The following is a 23108-nucleotide window of genomic DNA, read 5'->3' on the forward strand; positions in this document are numbered from 1 at the left end:
TTGAACACCTCCAGGGATAGGGCATCCACAATCTGTCTGGGCAACCTGTTCCAGTGCCTTACCACCCTCTGAGTGAAAAATTTCCTTCTAACCTCTAATCTGAATCTCCCCTCTTTTAGTTTAAAACCATTCCCCCTTGTCCTGTCAATGTCTGATTGAGCAAAGAGTTGCTCAGTCAGATCCCTGGGCTATCTAGGAAGAATAAAGGATAGTGGAGACTAGATGTATTTGCTCAGATGAGAAATTCTCTGCTTGAGAAAGAGACCTTTTTGGTACATAGTTGAGGTTTCCAGCTCCCTTGCTTCTTCCTTGCCCAGCTTTAGCATAGATGATAAGATTGGGTCATGCTGTGGCATGTGGCTGCTTGTGAGTTATTTACAGCCAGCAGAATTTGTCCCCAGATATGAGGCCAATTTAATTAAGTGATACTCTGGCCAGCAATTTATTACTTCTGGCAAGCAATTTATTAAGGAAATATTTAATTGTTCAGAAAAGCTGAACAGATTTTATTAGCATCAGAACTTGCGTTGGAAATAATGGAGAAATACTAGCATGAGTTTGAATTCTGTAGCACGCTTTTTAGCCTAGCTCCTCCTGGCATCAGTATTTTTTCGGTATTTGTTTGCTTTTAAACGATGTATCTAAGAAAATGTGTTTGCATCTCAGATTTCATAGATGAAATTCTTTCTGCTTGGAAAGACCTACAAACTTCTCCAGACTAGTGTGGCACCTAACTAATCCTTGGGGCAGTTCCAATCATATAATTATCCATGCTCAAAATTGCTTGGGCTGGAGTCTTTGCCAGGAAAATTCTCATCTATGCCAAATTTCCTTTATTTGGGAAAAACCTCAATCAACTTGATCAAAGGTCAATTCTACAAACATAGGAAAATTGAGCAGTGGCTCTCTAGGAAATTTTTTGGGAATAAAAGGCAGGATTTTAATGAAATTTTAGAATTCATTAAATGTTTTTGGTGTGTTTTAAAAAAAAATAATTAAGCTGACAGATGTACCATGTTCTTTGATAACGACAATCTATACTATTGCCCTATAACGGTCTCTCAGAGCAAATTTTTTATGTTGACTTCTTGTAATAATATTTGAAAAAAATTTTGTCAACTTCTGGTTTAGAAGGTGATGAACGCCATGATCCTTCCCAGACAGAAGTATCCTTTTGGAAGTACCATATAAACAAGGGGAGACAATGTCTTGTTCAGAGAGCTCAAGTAAACAGGAGAGCCAGTAGTATGGGGGGGCCAGGATGAGAACCAAGTTCTCCAAGCACCCAGATTCTTGCCTCTGGCAGACCAAACTTCCTCTGACTGTTTTCAGCACTTAAAGAATAATTTTCGTCACTGGTCCTTTCCCTAATATGGCTAAATCTTTAAATACTGTAGTACACCATTGTATGATTTTTCCTGGGTTTCCTCCATGCTATTGAATTTCTTTTTCCATTACAAAGCCGGGACTAGATTGAGTGCTTACTTTCAGAAATACATCCACAGAGGAAACAATTATGCTTTTCCTCTTGTTGGCCATCTGTCTTTCTGATAATTTGTTATGTTGTGGACTTAATTTATTTTTAGTTAATTCTGAGCTGTAGCATGTGGCTTTGTTGTCCTAACAGTTTTTTGCCTCTTTCACAATAATTTACTCAGATGTTTCCGCTTAGTCAAGTTCCTTACAGTCAATGTCTATCTGAAGAAACTTGCCTTCCATTCTGCTTGTGTCACCCTTAAAAGTATGCAGAAAGTGAGGGCAGAAATCAGTCTTCTGTGAAATCTGATTATTTATGTATTTAATTATTAGTAATTTTCCTCTCATCGCTTGAAATTCTTATGGTCATGTTAGGGAAACAGTCGCTTTTTTTAGGAGACCTATTATGTAAATTTTATGAAAAAGATTAAAAAAAACCCACACCATACAAGATTGCAAAGTATATACCGTCTTCTTGTACTTTTTGGAATGTTATTAGTTAACTGCTATTTTCCTGACTTAAATACTTGGGAGAAGGCAAATCTTGTGGCTCAATTAATCACAATCTTCTACTGATACTGTAATGCATAAAAACTTCAGTTGTTGGGCATTTCCAGATACCCTTTTGTTTGTTTGTTTTTTGGAAGAGTAACAGTTATAGCTCCATTAACTTTCAAACTAGTATTATTTTACCAATACACCACTCTAGTTCTCTAGATCTGGGAGATTTGGTCCTGGGCTAAGTTGTGCCTGTGTTTGACACCTATAGGAACTGTAGAGATTCAACCTGGTCTCTCAGTTCCTTAAGGAGTGCTCCAAACACTGTAGTACGATTTTGCAACATTCCTCAGGTAGACCACCTCCTATGTGAAGAATCATGTATTTTAATTTGTTTGAAACCTGTTTTATGCTAGTTTAATTTTTTGGTCCTTAATTTTTGTGTTGGAAGAGATGGTGACCAGCTCATCCCTACTAAACCTCTCTGTGCCAGTCATAACTTTATAGTTTACTATCAAATATAAATTGTCTTTTTATTTTATATTTTTTTTTCCAGATCTTCAAATAGAGAGCTCTAGTTTTATCAGCTTTCTTTTTGAAAGCACGCACTTTCTTTACTCTCTCGTGTTGCCCTTTGCTGAACCTATTCAGATATCCTATCAGAGAACAGAACAAGAAGTTTGCATGTATAAGGGAAAAATTGTGACAGTTTAGGTATGAGTGGCAGACATCCTATAATATAAATTGGACTCTAAATTTTTTATATATATGTATATGTATAAACAACAACAACAAAAAACCACCAATTTTATTTGTCTCCCTTTTATTTCTTACAAGGAGATGAGTTAAGCATTTGCACTTTGAGGCAACACAGAAAAAACACTATGTATAATTTAGGGACAAAATAAAAAGGAAAGGAAAAAAAAAAAAAGATTGAATGTCCACTTAGGTATTCTATTATCTTTATTATTATTTTTAAAGTGAAACACCAGAAAGTGGAAACATTCTATTGTTGATGTATACCTTGCTGAGACACAATATCACTCATAGAAAAGCAATGACCAAGGGTGGTGACAGGAAACATAAAACCAGCAAATATTTTTAAGGTTCCCTGCTCCTGGGATGTATTGCTTTTAAAAATCCAGAACCAGAGAAGGACAATAGATGTTTATATATCAGCCAAGCAGTAGTTCTCATACCCTTATGCAGGGAACTTTCCCTTTGTTTTCTTCAGGGATGCAGGTTCCCACAGCAAAGGAGGAAAAGTACTAGAAGGAGCAGAGGAAGAGATTCACTCCTTTAATGTACCGGTTCAAAAAGGGAAAGTTGAGTCATCATTCTGCAAATGGAAATATTGACAAGGATCACACCAATACTAGGGGGGGTTAGAATTTTCGAACTCCCCTGGCTTTTGGCTTTGCTAAAGCATGATAACTTGGGTGACTAGAAATTGTTGTATTGTTTTTCTCCCAGGCTTGCACTTAGTCATCATCCTGCTGGTCATTTTCTTGGCTATATGTGAAATAGAGTCTGACTGTGCTTGCCGTTAGTGGTCTAATTCAAAAATGAAGCTATTGGAGCCAATATTGTATTAGGCAGAATCATTTAAAATGTGTGTGAAACAGATGAGTAAGATTATCTTTTGGACGTTTACTGAAAATATTGCTCAATTTAGTGAAATTGATAAATTATGATGTTATTTAAGTAAAGGAAATGAAATTTTAATGCCTTTGTTTCCAAGGATTCTCAGCAGTTTATGTGAAAATACATAGAAGGGCTTGGAAATAACTTTCCTACATGTTTCTTTTTATTTATTTATTTATTTATTTATTTATTTATTTATTAAGGTGCATGAAAGAAAGGAAACTTTCAAGGTTGTATTATTTTATAGACCTTCAAAAAGCCTTGACAGGAATTCTTAAAAGGATTCTAAAGCCAAAGGATACTTCTATTATTTAACTTGAACTTGTGTATAAATGGGCCACATATTTCCAAACAATCTTTCTCACCACCTTCATTTTATGAATCTTTTCTGTAACTGAGTTCCGTATATTTAGGATGAGTATTTTTTCAAAGCTACACTATGTGGCAAGTCATATCTAGGAGAAGAAATGAGCTATATTTTAATTTTAATATCTGTTTTAATTTTGTGTTTCATCTCTAAGCAACTAACAGAACTGTATCCTTTATTACTTAGGAAAAAGAAAGAAGTAAGGGAGTGGTGTGTACTTGTGTGGCTACTTTGAATTTCTCATATACTGATGGACAGCTAGAATATGAGTAATTTTGTTTTTATAACCTATTAATAAAGGGATTCATCATTCACTGTAATGGTGATATGATATAATGATTAGTTAATTGTAGATAAACTAGCATTCTAGTGGTGAATTTTACTTCTAACTCAGGGTTATAAAGTTGCATTAAACAGTATTTATTACTGATGGAAAAGGAAGGAAAATAGTATAGTTATGGTTATGTCAGAGCTACTCATCTCCAAAACAAGAAAGGAGAAATATCACTGTAGGCTATCATGTGAGCTTTGAAGTATTATTGATGATAAAAACCATCCATAACCTTTCACAGAAACTCTTTACAGAAAAGTAGAAACTTGAGATATGAATTCTGGCAGCTTTTCAGTACGTTCTTATCACTGGCAAGAGCTGAATGCATTAGAAATAAATTAACATGATTGTAAGTATACTACATACTGTGGCAGAAGAAAATGACTGCACTGACAAGATACTACGTTGTATATGAAAATAAAGTCCTGTCTTGCAGCCCTTGGTCATGAAAAACTTGCAACATTACAAGGGAGGTGCGTGAGAAATGAAAAGTGAACTCCACTGACCATATCCCAAGCATAAGTTACTCTACAGTCACTCTTGTCACTGAAGTGCCAGTCACAGAATTGCTCCTAGAGACTTGTAGCCTTTCCAGCAGGCCACAAAATGTACAAATAAATAAAGCTTCTAGGTAAAATTTGCCTCTCTGAACCTGTTTTTTGGTATTGTTTGCTTGTTTGTTTTTTTTAACCTTGGTATTGCAGTACACTTTTGTATGTGGTATGTGCATACAATAGGCAATTGAGGCCTGCAGTGCAGGAAAAATGAAAGTTTAGGGTTTTATTTATTTCCAGTTGTTGAATGGCTTTATATTCCGGAAATCTAATGTGGCTAATATGGTGTGGTGGCATTTTCCCTGGCTTGTATTATGCCAGAGAGGAAATACTCGAGTAGATTAAGAGGGACATTATGCTCACTTCTATGCCAAATTTACTCTGCCTTTTTTGTAAAGCAATGCTTCAACACTTGATTTAACATTATTTTCTTCCAGTGATTCTTTCCTGTTGGATGTGTTACAATGGAGGTCCTGTACCACACAAATTTGAAGGATGAGCTTCCTGTGTCCCTGGACTGAGTCATAGGGCTCATCTGCACAGATAAGCGAAGGTAGCCTACAAGCTGTGGTTACTCTGCAGTAATTTCCAGGTCAGCTGTGTTTGCCCCATGTTGAAGGGACTCAGCCCATTTGCCATCCTTGGTCCCAGCCCAGTGCTGTGCTCACTCTCACCAGAAGGGCACAAGTTTCTCAGCAGAGCAGCCCTTCTGCGGTTTTCTGCAGTGCTCGTGATGACTTCCTGCAGTGCTCAAGTAATTCTTCAGTTTGAAGAAGAGCTTTTTAGACTCCTAAGTCATCTGCTCTCTGCACCGTTGGTTTCTGAGGAAGCTCTTGCCTGCTCAGCATGAATTAACAAATGATAAGGACACAAGCATTGAATGAAGCAGGGGTGGTTGTTGAGTGATAAAGTAAGGGTGGCTCACATCTAACACAAATCAGCTTTGCTGGGGGAGGCATTCATAACCCCTGAACTTTAACATGTTTAAAAAACAAACAAACAAACAAACAAAAAAAAAACATTTTTCTCACAGAAGACACACTAGATTATGAAAAATTTCAGTGTGATTTTTATGCAGTGTGCTGTTTTCTTATTGTTATATTTAAAAGTTGCTTCAATGACAAGTTTACATGTATACTGCAAGTTTTAGAATACGAAAGTCTAAAGTTGTTTACAATTACACTTCCACATTATACCATACAAAAAATGCTTTGACTTGTCATTCATTGTTCTTTCATTTTAAAATTGGACAAAACATTTTGACCTTTCCTTTTTTTTTTTTTGGTCTACATTTAGAATGTTTTTTTTTTTTCCAAAACTACCTGAAGGATAGAAAGCCTAGACTGTAACTGGAAGATGAAAAAAAATCAGCTTTCGTCTCAAGTACCATACAATCAGAAGAGAGGCAACTTGGACAACAGTCTTAAGAATGAGCTCTCACACCTTCCTCTACAAAAGAAGCAGGAAGGTAAGGACAATTCTTACATGGTCAAAGTCTGAGTTTGACTCTAGGAGACCCCAGTCAAAATGTATTTCAGAAGATGGGACCCATCTGAAACAAAACCAAGCCAGTAAATAGTGAGCAGAAACTACAAGGGAAGTTTGCAAAGATGATAGAAACTAGAAGGGCTAAAAGAAACTTGTGTGGTTATACAGGCCATTAAAAAAGAAACACAAACAAAAGTGTGAGGCTTTCAAAGGAATTAATGGATACTTTGATTTCCCAGAAAGTGAGAGAAATAAGTACTTTTTAAGTACCTTCTTTGCATTAGCTATTATCACAGAGGACTTTGAGGAATATTTACCCTAACCATTTTCTTTTCAAGTAATGAATGTTGCCAGAGATCAGAAGAGTTTGGGTATTAGCACAGAGTAGGAAATGATAGAGTAGAAAGATTAAAAAAAAAAAAAAAAAAAAATCTGAGGTGCTTGGTAGAAGAGCTGATCTGCCAAGAAAACAGAAGAGCTCTGTTTAAAATTGCTCACTGCATTGGAGGCCCAGGGAGTAGGTCACTTTACCTATGCTTTAAGGAGCCACTTAAGACCAGTAAGCCTTGCATTTGTAGCCAACTGGCGTTTATAAGCATAAAATCTTTGTAAGTCAAAATGGAAATTACAGGATAAACTTTTTCATAAAATAAGCATCCTTCTTTCCTTTAACACGCACGGATTATCTGAATATGTAAAGGAAAAATGAGATCCAGCTGATCCAATATACTGAAAATTACAAAGTGCAGCTTTGTAAGTTGTAATATAAACCTTGTGGATGATTTTCTTAGCTCAAGATGAAGCTGTTACAAGATATACAAAGCAAAACTGAAGCTGCTATTTGATTGCAATGTTTCCTTTATCACGACAGGCAATGAAATAGGAAGCAGGCTGTTTACAGATGTACTCCATTAGCCCCAGTGAAAGCAGTATATATGCTGCAGTGAAGTCACAAATTTATTCCCAAATGAATTATTCTTTAGCCTTAATAAAACCATAACATAGCTTTTGACAAAGCAAAATATGGCAGATGAAACCATATAATGGGCAGGATCTCTTTGGGCTAAAAGACTGATTCTCCTTCTTTAGTAGTTTTACAAAAGAATTTACGTTAGTGTTTATGTAGATATATAGCTCCAACATTCTGAGCAGGTTTTATTGATATGAACACACATACTTAAAGCTGATGTTTTCCTCCTTGACTGCTCAACAGGACATTCCCTTCAATTTCTAAATTATTCTCATTTCTAATTATTCTATAGAATTCTAAAATGAACAGATTTGAGATTTGTATAATTCTGATATGCAGCCAGAGCTCAACAGTTGCAGTGGAAAAGTGACTTATAATTAGATGTCACTGTAGCATAGTAACTGCACTTCTTTGCATTCTGATGGGTAAAGTCTGGAATATGTTATGTGGCTAGATTGATAGACTGGGACTCAGGGAAAAAAAAGTCTGATTTTTATGAATTTTTGTCAGGCTCGCTCTAAGGACTGGCATAGGTAGCTTTGTGATGTTCTGGGTTTGATTCATTTAAAGGTAAGTCAAATTATTTTTCCAAACTGTGCATGAGAGGTCACTTGTCACATGTTATTTTGTCATTTCCTCAGTCAATCTGAGTGTACTTGCCTCACTGGTTCCCTTTCAATAATCGTAGGGAAGGCAAGTGTTAATCTACATGTAGTATTGCATTAGCACAACCATATTTTCCTCTCTTCCTCTTTTCCCTGTTTGTTTTTATGGAACTTGCTGAACAACCTGCAGTGAGGTTTGAGCCCTCCTCCCCCCAGTTCTAATCCCCAAAAGTCTTCTGAATGGCTGCCCTAGGACAGGAGTTTGCAGGAGTATGGGGCCACAATCAGAAAAATGTCCATGCTGCATATTGTGACAATATGGTCATGCTAAATGGAGTGATCTGGGACAGTGATAACTTTCACAAGTGTTCATGGTATGAGGGCTTCTGAGGTGAAGTTTGAGGAAGATGAGATTTTTTTTTCTTGTCTTTTCTTTGTGCCATATATGTAATAGAGATAGTTACCCAAAGCTGACAAATCATGCAGATTTGTAAATTGCAACAAGTTATTAGTGTCAGTATATCACTGGAGGTAACAGTAATTAAATTGATGCATTTACAGATTTTTAAATGCTGTCAACTAAAGAGAATAAAATGAAAAATCGCACATTGCCATCAATTTGAAGAACTTTATCCCAAAACACAATTTCCATCTGCTGTTAACAAAAGGTGTCATTTTCATCATAGTAAAAGAACAAACCAGTACCAAGTACATACATAGTGAAAGCAGTCAATAACTGTGTAAGAATATAACAGGAGCAGAAAAGAATACATTTCTGTTAAATAAACTTGCTAATTAGAGAAAACATATTTTTAAGAAGTTTTTCTCTTTACAGATAGAGATTCACATTTCAAGAACAACTATTACTAGAGCAATTTTTTTTTCTGTAAACCAACCCATATACTACAAAAACAATACAAAGAAGCCCTGCAAATCCGTTAGTGTACAAAACAGGGTAGCAGAGACAAAGAACAAGAGAGTTAAATTTTCCAGAATTATTATGAAAAAAATAACAGTGCATTCTAAAGGGCTCCAGTAAACTTGTTTTACATGAACTGAAGGATGACATTTCCAAATGACTGCAATTTTGTGAGAAGTACAGATGCTTTCAAAGTGTTACTATTTAGTTTATCATGGGGAAAAACACAAAACACAAACAATTAGGCAATATTTGAGATGAGGTAACAGAAAAGTAAATGTTATAAGCTACCTCACAAAGCTAGCTACTGGATTATTTACATTAGTTTAAAACTTCATTGAGGCTTTGCACTCTATTCCTTCCCAACTTTACAACTTCTTAACTGAAAAGGTCTTTATTGGAGAAAGAACATATATTTCTTCAGTTAGGTGTTCATACAATAGAAAAAATAGTGCAACTGTTTGCTATATTAAATATCCTTCTAGCATATCTATCAAAATACTCAGTCTTGTTTTCTTTACCTTCTCTTTTAAAAAAATACAGTGTTCTGCTTTTTTTTTTTAATTTAATTTTATTTTTGATTAGGGAAGTATGGACATCTTTAGATGTGTTTAAAATAAAAAAAACAGCAACCTGGAGCTAGTCCTACAAGATGTTCCACTGAAGCAGATGTTATATACATGTGTTATTAATCCAGTTGTCTCCAGGTGGAGGCAAAGATCCCTCTGGACAAAGCAGCTTGCAGGCTCCGGAACTTCAACCATCCCTGTGAAGGCAGTAACTGAAAGAGTTCTAGGCCTAAATCTTGTCATAGTTTAATCTTTTTCACTCATTAATAGGACTGAACTCCACAGGAAATGCAACATAACCTTAATGACTGCTGTTCAGAAGACTTGTCAAACAATACCAGAACAAGCATGGACTGACGAGGAGGTTGCTCAACACTTTGAAGTTCTTAAGGTAACCTCATTTTGCTCACAAAAAGATCTAGAAATTTTCCATCTGACTATAGCAGCTTTACGATGCATCTGAGAACTATAAGTGTGACTAGATTTGAAATACCCATGGGTCAGCACATTGTGTTTTCTCTTCACTGGATAGAATAGTGGTTCATGGCCATGATGCTACATGGGGTTTTTCTACCTTTTGTGGTGCTTTTCAGTGCCTGTTTCAGTCCCCTTCCCTTACCCTAAGTACTTTAATGCTGATTATGATTTGGGAAGAAAAGAAAGGGATTTTGGGTGGGGAAAGCTCAATTAATGATGCAGTAATAGTAAAAACAGGAATTTCTAAAACGTATGTTTTGGGTTGTATGGATACTGATGATAGAGTTACAAAGATTAATACTACATCTTTGTGTAGTATTCCTCTGAAGGTCAACAGAGGTGGTTGGTTAAGGAGGGCTGAAGAACATTGCTGGCTTCCAATTGCTTGTGTGCTCTGCTGCCAGGGAATGAAAAGAAGATGGAGAAGACAAGAAGAGAAATAAAATGAAGGCATGAAGACACCTGGTGCCAAGAGATTTTAAAGGGATAGATGAGACTTCACATCAGGGTATTTTGGGGAGGTAAGAGGAATGACACAGTCTGAAGGATCAGGTAGTGACATTTAAGACATTCCTGAAAAATTATTTGTCTCTGTCTTGACTTTTGTTAATTGTGGTTAATAACAATAAGACATTGAGATTTACTAGCATAAAGCTGCAGAAAAAAATGAGGCGATGCTATTGTACAGATGATATTTGACTCTTTAACATGCCTTGTGTAAGAAACCTTGGTGTTTTTTTGTTTTAGCGGGGAGACTAATCAGCACTTTTGGGCATTAATCTTATGTATTCTATCCACATGGGAAGCTTCCTCAGTATTTTCTACAACTGAAAAATATCTTCACTAGAAGCCTGCACTGCAAAGATAAGAGTGGGTAGCATAATGATCCAAAGACTTCTGAAAAAGATGGAAACACTGGTTGTGCCTATATAAAAGGGCTTTTACTTTGGTACCAACAGATCAAGCTTTCTGATGACACTCAGGTTTACCTGCCTTTGAAGCAATCCGTTGAGATGATTAGACACGACAGGTTTGTATCACCATTTTGTTTCCATTACCTGTCTGCCTTGCATTAATTCCTAAATCACGTTAGAGCAACTGTAGATCTCGCCATGTTGTCTCAGTGTAAGTACTCTGGTACAGATCAGAATGGGACAAAATTGCAATGCATTTTGTTCTGCAAAGGCACGTATTTCCCTGGAGATTTCTCTATAGAGAACTGGAGTCTTTCCTATTACTTTGTGCCTGAACAGCCAAAAACTAAAATGCGATATGTTTTTTCCTAACCTGCTAGGATTTCCCTACATGCCCACAGACAAGGGTAGCGGTGACTTCATTTTCATTGTCTTGAGTTGGAAAGACAGGTAAGAGGTCAAGGTAAAAGGGGTTGTATGAGGAAAGACAAAAATCACATCAAGACCAGTACGAAAGTTTAAGACCTCAGAATATTTTGATTTTTTTAAAGTGTTTTCCCAGATTAGGGGCAAAGGGGCTAACTACTTTTTAAACCCTTCCTGTCTTGATCTTACCATGACTGACCAATATGCTGTGTAACAAGATACCTAATAGAATATTGATCTCCAGCTCTTCTTCTGCTAGGGGCACAAATGGCCTTGGTCCCCTGAGGATAAGCATGCTGTAAGACAGGAGGGACACGTTGTACCTGATGGTTAGCTCACTCAGACTGTGCATCCAGAAAGCCAGAGGGGCAGAAGAGGAGTTAATGAAGCGCTAAGCTCTGCTTGTCAGAACCCTGATGTCTGACATTACCATCAGAGACCTGACTGCCCTTTTTCTTTCTGAGTGTTAGCCAGATGAAATCCACTTATCCAGAGCTCTAAGTGCTTTAAAAGCACAGAAGCGTTTGATCTGCAATTTTGATTTTCAGCCTATTTCTCTTAATAATGGAAATCAGCCTCAAAATGAATAATTTTCCAAATTCTTCTCTGTGATTAGCCACAGGAAGCCCAGCAAAATTACCCTGTATAAATGGACAGAGCTACATGAAATTAATAACTCTCAGCAGCCTGCAGAGAAATGTGAAAAGGATATTAAGAACTGGAATAGTTCAATAATAACAAAAAGAAAGCTTCTAATAATAGACAAACTGCATAACTTCCTATAGACTAAAGACTGCTGTTTTAATTTGTGTCCCAGACATAAAGGCAGGTTTTCCCTTTCAGAGTACAATAGCTGGCTGCTTCTATTCACTCTTGATTGGGGTCTTGTTATTACAGGCAGTTGGTGGGATGCTGACGACCCTCAAGTTCCATTGCAAACAAGGATTTTGGAGAGTGGATTTCATTACTTCAGAGGTAACTATCAGCTCACTTTCCCATTTAAATGGCTAAATATGTTATTGTAGCTGTTGAATCCCTCTGCTACTGTTGCATCAGTTTGAAAATCTGTTCCTTTTTGCAAATGCATTGACATGACAATACATGCTGCTTCCTCCCTTTATTTTAGGGGGATATTAATGTTGTGGACAAGAACAGGTGCCTAGCCTTGGAGCTAAATGTATAGCAGGAGTGGCTCTATGAGTTTCCTCACTCAGTTCTCCCATCTAACATGCCTTTGCACCTACCTCCAGAACTGTTCAGCCTTCAGTCTCACAGAATCACAGTCATAGTGCATCCTGAGTTGTAAGGGACCCACAAGGATCATCGAGGCCAACTCCAAGCTGAGTCTCCTTGCTGTGGTGGCTGCACAGCTGCTGTGTCGAGCTGCTGGCTGCTTAGAGCAAAAAACAAAATTCTTAAGTGACAGTTTGATTATCTGATATGTTGTCATAGATCCCTAGGGGCCATGGCAAGACAAGACTTGTAAGGGCATCCAGTCTATTCCCCTGCATCCCATGGATCACTCATAATTGCAGAGCACAGGCAGCATGGCTTCTTGTGCTTGCAGGATGATGTTTACAACATAGCTAGGGGTCTAATGCTGCAGGTAGGAAATGTTCTTCTTTTGTCCACTACTGAACAAACTCTGATCAGGATCTTGTAGCTGTTATCTGTGCTAGATGCACGTACCTAAAGCACAGATCTACAAGTGGAATCCTGCTCTAATGCTGGTGCACGAAATGCTCAGCAAAGCACAGAAGCCTCTTCGGCTTTTACAGAACAGCTTGGGGGAATGAATGCATTTGGACTTACTCATCACTCCTCAGTGAGTGACAGCACTTCTCCAGCTGCTTTGCTTCAAGGAAAAGGAGTAGCTACAGTCCTCTAAGTCAAGCTATGCTGACAGTTCAGGCTATAACTTTGACTCACATAATGAAGCAGTGATAACAAATTTCACAGGATCACACCTGTGAAACATTTACCATTTCTTCTCCCCTCCCCTCTGTGGTCTCTCTGAACTTAATGATGGATGAACCTCCTTTTTTCAGTGCTTGAATTTTAGCCTTCCTTAGCCTTCCAGGAGATTTAAGAGGCTGTAGTAGACCCAATGAGAATGCTATATCCAGAAACAGAGTGTTTATCCTGATCAAAGGAGATCATAATTTGAGCCAGCTCTGCTCACTTTAATGTAGGAATCTTTTATCGCCTGACAATATATTTCAGCAGCAGAAAACTAACTGGACTGTTAGTTTCTTTAGCTACAAGATAGGAAATGCTTGCACTTGCTTCCTGCACCCTGTTTTCCATGTCACCCGTCAAGCCAATTACTTTAACTAAGGTTCTGTCTGGCTGCTTTTGACAACTCATCCTCTAATAATGAAAATATGTATGATGATGATCTGGATGAGGGAGGCAGAACTCATTGTCTTCCAACACTCCTGCAATTACTATCAGTTTCAAATGAAAGTAGGACACTTTCTTTGGGAAAAGCAACACAAAAGTGTCACTCAGGTTCATTAGCAGAGTGGTGGTTTTTGCTGTTCCCTCTCTAATTCTTCATGGGTGAAGAATTTAGTCTAGTGCTTTGAGAAAGAAATGTAAACATTGCTAATTGCACTTAGATTAATATTCTAGGAAATTTAAACAAAGCACTCCACCGGCAAAGTTATTTAGCAGCAGAATAGTCCCATTGGGCAAGTACCATAGTGTCAAACTGGTTTTTAATCATGGTGAAAAAAATTTTGCTCTTCATGCACAAATAGTGCTTGCAGGATCTGGCATAACTAATTAGAGATCTGTTGAAGAGAAAAACAAAAGAAAAGTCCACTGATACAATTAAAAGGCAATAGAATATCAGAAAAATATATTTGAAGTAATATTTGCATGGTTCCTAGATGTTTGCATACCAGATCTTGTCCTGCATTATTCCATTTTTGAGACCTTTCTGCAGCCTTCCAGTCTCACTTAACAGTTTACTTTCTGCTCCGAGAGGGTAAAGAGGCATAGAAGAACAGAAGTACACAATCTATTCAGCTCCTTTGTTGTTGTTGGTTATTATTATTTCTGTTTGCCTATGAAGGGGCAAACATCCATTTAGAACTGTGAATAGCATTACTTCTGTATCAAGACTATAGCTATTTTATTAGACAGAACTTGTTTTCTGCACATCTGAGTTTCCAAAAGTGTGCTTCTCAAACTTTTTTCTTTTTCTTTTTTTTTTTTTTCTTTTTTCCCCAGAACAGATTTCTTGTGTTCCAAAGAGAACCCTGCCTCCAAACAGTGAAATACCTAAACACACAGAAGCTCCATTCCTCAGGTGAGTTGTTATTGTTTTTCTCATCCCCAGAATAACTTAGTCCCTTTTCTCCCTCCTGCTAGCTGTTTGTTTGCATCTTTCCAGCTTTAAAAGCAAGTTCATGAAGACATGAAAAAATATACACAGTGACTACTGCACAATTCTAGATACTGGTTTGGGGCATGCTGCTTTGATTCATGTAAATACTCACCAGCCCTGCAGGAAAATTGGTCTAAAGAGAAAAGAAGGAAAATCCAAACCTCCCTTTACATTTGCCAGCTCTTAGCCCAGCCTCAAGCTCAGTGGCAGGCAAGTGTCAAAAATAGTCTCTGTGTCTTCAGAAGAGGCTTTCTGGAATTAGCATACTAGTTGCATGAGGCAGAAAACCAATATAGCACATGCATACTTAGAGGAAGAATTGGTCTACTACTATCTCAAAGTTCAGATATTTTGTGTATTTTGTTTTGTTTTAGAGGGAAGACAAAGATTTCCAACAGAGATGATACCCCCTCCCTCCCCCCAGAGGATTCTTTAATCTTTGAAACATGGAGGGCTTCAGCATGTTTTGAAAAGATACAGCTCTTAAAAGGAGCTGCTGATGGGAAGAGTGCAGTGGAAATACTGTTCCCCAACAGAACAAATCCAAATGACAATTGGAGTTGTTACTTAACGTAGTCTATGTAAGAGCCACTTCCAGGAGCCTCACCACAACCCAGAGACTTACTAAGACTGAAACACAAGTATTTGTATATCTGCCACATATTACCTTTTTCTGCTATTTCTATGCCAGCACACATAAATGCTTACATTCACTCTTGAGAGCACAGAAGCATCATCTGTCTTTCAAATCTATTTTTCTCAGAAACATCACTTACTCTTTGGCTTCACAATGTTCCTTCTCTATGACTATATGCTTATAACTATATAAATATATAACTTCTGTGGAAAACCTGGATTAGAAGGAAATAAGTTGGAAAGCGTGATATCTGTCCTTTGTTTCCTGGAAGAAAAACTATTGTTGTAATTACAGTCCAGTATCCCTACATAGAAATGGGCTTCACCCTTCCTCTGAGGAGCAGAGGGGCTGCAAACCAGTCACACCTTGAAATAGCTGTGCCTCCTCCTGCAAACAGCAGGCATGCTGAGCATCAATTCCTAGATTACCACATCTAGTAAGGCAAGTGTTAATAGCATGCATCTGCCTGTCATAGTGTTAGACACATTTTGAACACAGCCTAGTGTATGAAAGTGCTCAAGACACACCTGTGATGACCTTGTACTGCATCAGACCTGACCCAATGCCTACCATTTACTCCATCCAGAAAACTAAGTTGTCCAGCAAATATAACACAGAACAATTTCATACAACATTATACCACCATAAAAAAAATACACAAAAAAAGCTGACAAAACCCAGAAAAGCTGCTAGAAAAATCTAAGCAGTAGAAAATAAGCACTTTCTGTATAAATCTCTGTTTCTTTTGGATTCACTATACCCACACTGGTCTCTCTTTCATTTCCATACGAAACTTGTGTTCGCTCAGTTCTCGGTTAAAGCTTTCACCTCCATACAATTTGCAATTGCATCTAAATTTCTGCCATCGGAATTCATGGTGATAAACTTGCATTTCACATCCATGACTGTGGTAGCACTTAATCAACAAAGTCCCTACCTATATGTATTTATATAGATATACATGTATATATACACACGTACATACATACACATGACAAATACTGTTGCAGTTATCCTCTCTTTCAGTGTTTGGAGTGACAGGCATCCTAGAAGGTGAAGGCATACACCACTCCCACAACCACAATATTTCCAATTGTTGCTATGATTGCAATCCATAACAATATGGCATCGTTTGAAGACCGGGATGTCTCTTCTGGTGGATTCTGCATGGAAGAAGCTGCGTGGACATTGGCTGAGGAGTTAAACAAGGAGTACTCTGTACTAAAGTCCTCATTTGGTGAGTCCATAAAGGCTCCTCCCATAACAGGAAGCTGTGAAGAAGGATATAGAAAAATGAGATTGAAAGCCAATACTTGTATCTGTTTGGTCTCAAAGGTATTACAAAAGAGTAACCACAAGCCAACCTGCAAAACTACTAAGATTTCATGTACATGGTGCTAAGCCATCAGGAATATCACACGCATACTTTACACGATTTTTTCTATTTCTGTTAAAGTCGGTATTATTGCAGGAAAACGATGTATATTGCATGTAATATACGTAAGAGCTAACATGCACACTCCAAGTCAACCTACACAATTATATGAAATTAAAAATAACAAGTATAGCTATCCACAATGCACTCACATACCAAAGCATAAGTTTAGAGTACCGCGATTGTTTTGTGACTATGAGCAATGGACTCATACTGCTCAAAGGCCTTGAGCAAGCACAGTGAGGATTCAATACAAGGAATTTATTCCCTGTTTGTGTTTGGCTCAGAAGTGAACCCTTGATTTGTAAACACAAAAATATATGAATTGCAAAAGTTGTTGCAGTTAGATAGATGAAGTGTACTTAGTGCTCTAACTTCACTGCAAAACATACCTGCAGTGTATGATTTATAAATAGATAAATTCTAATAATTCTATAAATCTAAAGGATTTATAAATCTATGCAGTGGAAAACTTCAAATTAGATTATGAAAGGCTGCATTGCAATGAAGTGAAAGATTTCCAACACTTCTCCCATCTCAGATGTCTACTGGGGAAGAATAAGTTTTCTTTGGTATTCTTAGTGGATTTGTCAATGATACCAGGAAAAGTTCACAGTTCTTCACTTGCAGATGTTTTTTGGCATAATTTTTCTTCACCATTCCCAATAGGTCTCTCTCTCCTCTACAGCTGAAACCAGAGGGTTCTCTTGCTCAGTAACAACAAGATAAAAATACTTGCTAGTGCAGTACTAGTAACTACTATTACAGCTAGCAGCAGCATAGTGCTGTTGAAGTCACCATGGCCTACGAATAATGAAGGAACCAACCTAGCCTTCCTTCAGCCACATCACAGAAGGCTGCTATACTATGATAAATTACCATGCCCAATACCCACCAGGCTTGAAAATCAGTGTTTTTCAACACTGTGTCCTTCAGCTCTTGCATTACATTTTGATGCTGCCTTTGGTACCAAACTACACCCCTCCTGGCTGTCTGCAGGTGTGCTATGGAGGCTGCTAAGCAGGAGAGGATTCAGGGATAAGCCACCTCTCTTCTCCCACTGTGGTGGCTGTAATCTACAAATTAGAGCAAAGAATTTCCTAAGCTCAACAATAAAGTAGCTTTTTTTTTTTTTCTTTGATATTCAGATCACTTTACAGCAATGCAAGACAGTCTCTCTTTCAAAGCTGAGTGCTGAAAAAAAAAGCTGAGTTTTGTTTGTACTAGAACATATCACGTCACATTCCAAATGAAACAGAATGATCAAAGACTACAACGTCATACTGCCCAATCCACATCAAATAAAATTATCTTTGAGAGCACATATGACTACACAAAAACAGTTTGCAAGAAGCCAGACAGGAAATTGCAAAAGTCAAGTGTGAAATATGCCCCAAAGCTTTTTGCCTCCAGCTTCAACACTGTTTTAAAGAGAACAAAAGCTTCCATTTCGCAATGAGCCCAGCCTGATGTTTTGAATTCAATTCCTCCAGCCTCTTTTATGGACTTGATAAAGGAAAACACTTAGTTTAATCAGGATTCCATTTTACATAGACCTTGCCATAAAAGGCAATTCTGACCCCAAACACTTATGACGAGTGTATACATGCAGAAGTGCTGCCATTTAACAGCTATGGAGACACAAGTTAAAGATCTACATGGAGAACCATGCGCATAATTTACCACAGTGGCAGCAAAATGCTCGATCTGAGATGCTTGTCTCTTTAGCAAACCATTTTAAGGGCATCAGTCTTTAGGCTGATCAATTCTGCAATGTCTTACAACTGGAGAAACCATCCTGGTGACTGTTCATGAAAGACATACAGGTATATGTGTATGTGCATGTGCCCACAACGTTGGAAAGATCATGAGAACTGTTCTGATGAGTGATAATCAGATTTTTGGGCCACACATTCTCTACCCTTCGTGAGTTATTGGAGCTGACAAGCTTCCACACTGCTAGTCCACATGGTGCTGTCAGAGGGGCAGGGAGCACTTGTGTAGCAGCACAGCTACACACCATGCTGCAACTGATGTCAAATGTGAGTCTCCTCATACCATGTAAGGCTCAAACAAGCTGTTTTCACCATCTGAGAGGAACACATGGTGAAACAGCTCATCTGAATCTTCTAAAGGCTTGCGGTGACCTGACATAAAGCACTGACATTCAGCACCTGGCACACACTCTTTCTGTGTAACTGACTTCCAGTTTTTCTGTTTGTAGGTCAGTAGCACTTAACCACAGATCTGGAAATAAACCTTATTGCTGATTTTCTGTTGGAAGAAATAGTTTCTTTCTAAATGCACACTGTCTCTTTCTCATTGCTAAAATGACCTCATGTAAGTACCAAGGAATGGCTGTAAAGTGCCTGACAGAAAGCCCATCTCCCTTGTAAGCTCCAACACTAGCCATAAATGCTCAGGAAAAAGTAAGAGCACAACAGGACAAGAATATCTGATACTACACCTTAACGTCTCACAGCCTCCTGCTGTTCTGAGCTGAGGCAGTTCATAAGCCAGATGATAATGCTTTGGATTTAATAACTCAAATAATTCTGCTGCTATGAACTTGTCAGCTTCCACCCGAGCTCACCTAAAGCTGTGCATCCTTCTCAATCTGGCCTCTTACTGCCACTTAACAGTAAGGGTTGCCCAGTGATTAGCATCACATAAATCAGCCATGAGAGATAAACCCAGCTCTCCACTGGAGAGGGAAGCACAGGGAAAAACATCAACTGGCAATCTATCCTTATGGTATATTAACCTTATGAGATGAATCTCATCCTTAGCTTTGATGTCTTTGTTCTCCCCAAAGGTGCCGTATCTTTCCTCTGCAGTATTATTTGAGGTATTGCATTTAAGATTATGAGATATCCCCTCCCAACAGTAATGGGAGTTGTGAAATGCCTGACAGACTGTAAGCTAAGGATAGAAAGCCTGCAATGCTTTCTGTGCTTGCTCTACTTGTCTGTCCATGCCTCCATGAAGCAAATATATGATGATTTACATCAGCCATGAATCTCACCTCTGTCACTGACATTACAAAGTGACATGCATCCTCTTTTATTCTCAGAGGGTTTTTAAAGTTGGGACAAAGCTGTGCAGCACCTGTGCCACCCTCCCCAAAATCACTGGACAAGGAGACCAGAGAAAAGGCTTAACTGGGAAACATGGCAGTGTGGGACAAGGCAGAAGAGAGAATGCTGTAGCTTGGCTCTGAAATTAAACTCTTTCTTGAGTGACTGTGTCAATAATGCTAAGTAGCGTTCCTACTACTTCTTTTGCTAAATGACTTCTGGGAGTGGTGGGGAAAGGATTCGAATCATTAAATAACAACAGGCAGAGAAACCAAACAGCAAAATGCCAAGTGGTAATGAGAACACCCACTGCGCTGAATGTCTCCTGCTGGCATATAAGAGGATGTTCTAGGGTCAGGAGGAGCAGAACAAGGCTCTTGAATAGTTAAGTGACACATTTTCTAGTTAGTAGAAAAAAACTATTTTATAACCAAAAGGATTCAAATGAAGAAAAAAAAAAAAAAAAGTCCCAGTCACCAATACTCCAAAAAGGATAACTTTCTTAAGTAGTATAATTTAAAATCCATCATTTAGCAATAATACTGCTCTGTTTCTTTGAGAATCAGGGAAAAATCATTTTGGAGTCAGCTAGAAAAGTTCAACATTCTGTTCCTTCTATGTAAGGGGGAAACCAGACTCAGGATAGAGATTTGAAAGCATAGCTAAATCTTCCAGTTGTTATTTTCTAATATTAGGAAACAGCAGCAGAAGCTCTAACATACATGCTGGAAGTTGACCCTTGCTGTAAACTTCTCTGGGAATGGGACACTGTGTTGTGAAATGTCACCCCAGCTCAGATGTTAGTTTGCAAACTTCCTGTTATTACTTTGGAATATCTAAATTTTCAGAGTTTCTTTCAGGTTAAATTAGGCAGCATATTTTTACATGATGACATATTCTGAACACATAAAATGAAATGAGTACATCCTTCTGGCCTGGCAATGTGTGATCACTGGAGTGTATATTTGTGTCTGAAAACCTCCTAGCTGCAATCACAAATCAATCTGACTAATGCGGTTGTTGCTGAAGATGGCAGCAATACACAGGTTCACCAAAGAATCATATTTTAATTCTTAAGCCCTTTTTAAACAAATGTTTTGCACTAAAAGAATACCCCATATGTACAATACTCTCCCTGCACTAAGTCTCTTGCCTTTCATAAATTCATGCATATATGTATTTTCCTCATCTAAGACATGTACTATTATGCAAATAAAGGAGTCTTTGCTATCATTTATTTACTGGTAACATCTGTAAAACCAGTTTCTTCCACCCACCATTTGCCAGAACACGACTCTACTACTTACAACACAAGGACTAGGTACACAGGGACAATCAAAAGAGTTATATGATGTTCTCTGCAAGGGGATTAGTTAAAATGCATGAAACCCCCACATAAATAGAATTTAAGGGCACCTAAGGCTATCTTATTTAACAAAATTAAATAGGTCTAATTCTGAAGGGGGAGGACCCATGTAAACGCTTTATGCAGATAACTTCAAATTTGCACTATAATTAATTCAGATCTCTGCTTCACCCTAAAATCAGAGCATGAGGTTGACAAGCCTAGGAAAAACTGCTGCTTATTTTCAAAAATATGGTTGTCAAAATGTTCACCCTGCAATGGAAAACTTTCACTCTAATTTGGAAGCATCAGGATTTCACTTTTTATTTTTAATCCTACTATTCTATTGCAGTCAATCACTGATTTTCTTCCAATTCACTGTATTCCTAGGACCTGTGTATTTCCCTCCACTGCTTTCCTGACTTCTGCTAGGCTAGATATGTCTTTGTCCTCTTAGATGAGATCACTGTTCAGAGTTGTTCCTTATCAGCAATATCTCATGCCAGAGGTGCAAGTTTCAGCCTCACTGTTGACCAACAGAGAGGCTTGAGTTGACCGACAGTTGTCTAGAGATTCAGAAAGGTACATCCCAACATGAACAGAGCTGCAGCAGGCATTTCAATTCTGAGTTTGCTCTTGGCTGTAGAAACAGCTTTGCCTTAGCTAAGGTAATTGAACCAAGCTCAGCTAAACCTTTGTCTCTAAGCACAGCCACATCTCAAGTACCTTATAAGTGAACATGCCTTGTGCAGACTGGAGCACCTATCTGTGTAAACATATTCTGCTGAACCAGCTGCAAGATACACTGCAAATAACAAGCATGGAAGTATTTTTACCCTGATTATTTTTCACTCTCATATTTCTGCATAAGTATCATCCAAGATACGTTAGTGATAAACAAGCTGCAATTCCATTCCCACAAGTTACACCTGCCTAATGCCTCCTTGAAATAGCTTTTATTATTTCAAAGAACACTATGATTTTTAAACTATTATCAGTGTCAACTAACTGTTGGATCTCATCTTCCAGGTGTAGAAGACTGGAAACAAACAAGAAAGCCTATTACTTCTGACAAATGATAAGTTTCAAATGGAAAAAGAGGAGGAGTTTCTCACTCCATCTTTGTTTCCAAGAGTTCCTCCTCTTCTTCCAGCCAATGCCAACAATGTTGCATCAAAGAAAAGAGCAAGCTTTGCTCAGGGTTGAACAGAAATCCAAACAACCTTATGAAGAAGCTTCAGGATTTCAATTATATGTGACTTAGATTTGAATCTGTATACTCTAAATTGGAGGTGTTTATGAATACCACAAAAACATATAGAGCAGTCAAATATGACGTGTTTTAAACTATCTGGATGTGTCAGGAACAGCCATTCACATAGCAATACTTGCTGACCTTCCACATTACCGTAATAAAATAGAGGATAATATTGTAATACAGTAATACAATACATTCTACTGGGGACACTACGCCAGAGAAAAGACCCAGGCTTAGATGCCTATTTGCATACAATTATAACTTTCATGCATCCAGGCACACACGCACATAGAAGAAAAAATTTGAACAGAGGGAACCAGAGGAGCAAGTATTTATCAACACAGAAAAACTCAGTAGGAGGCTTTAAAGTGTTATCATGAGTTGAAGCTATTCAAATTTATTCACATTAATGTTATCTTGAGTAGGAGCTATTCAAATTTGTTCACAGTTTTCAAGACTGGCAGAACGGATGACCTTTTCACACCTTACGTAGTCATACTAGGGACCTCTAAGAGAACAGGAATTCCTTTAGAGATAAGAGCGAGTTGTGTCAGTTTAATACTAAACACAGTTTTGGAAGGACTTCAAACACCAGGCTTCAGAGTTTAATTCTTCTCTAACCATACAGCATTAGAAAGAATATCCCACCTATTAGAGGTTTCCTTTCACTTCCTTCTGATGTTTCTGGCAGTGGTCACTTCAAAGCCAAGCTACTGGATTTAAC

General features: G+C 37.9%; 1 protein-coding gene across 3 annotated transcripts in view; it reads right to left on the reverse strand.

Moving 5' to 3' along the window:
* Positions 1–8547: 8547 nt before the first annotated feature.
* The window catches only part of C5H14orf132 (chromosome 5 C14orf132 homolog), a 42831-nt gene continuing 28270 nt past the window's right edge, over positions 8548–23108 (reverse strand). Inside the window, exons 2-3 of one of the 3 annotated variants that reach the window (XR_011809506.1) lie at positions 16259–16540; positions 8548–12628 (exon numbers count right to left, since the gene is read on the reverse strand). Coding sequence is in view for 1 of the 3 variants with exons in the window: in XM_027458643.3 (XP_027314444.3) it covers positions 16316–16540 (225 nt within the window). In the remaining 2 variants the exon portion in view is untranslated. Of the gene's footprint in view, positions 16541–23108 lie in introns of all 3 variants that reach the window. The other 2 variants (XR_011809507.1, XM_027458643.3) reach the window with 2 other exon arrangements.

This window comes from Anas platyrhynchos, chromosome 5, assembly GCF_047663525.1.
Source record: "Anas platyrhynchos isolate ZD024472 breed Pekin duck chromosome 5, IASCAAS_PekinDuck_T2T, whole genome shotgun sequence".
Lineage (NCBI taxonomy): Eukaryota > Metazoa > Chordata > Aves > Anseriformes > Anatidae > Anas > Anas platyrhynchos.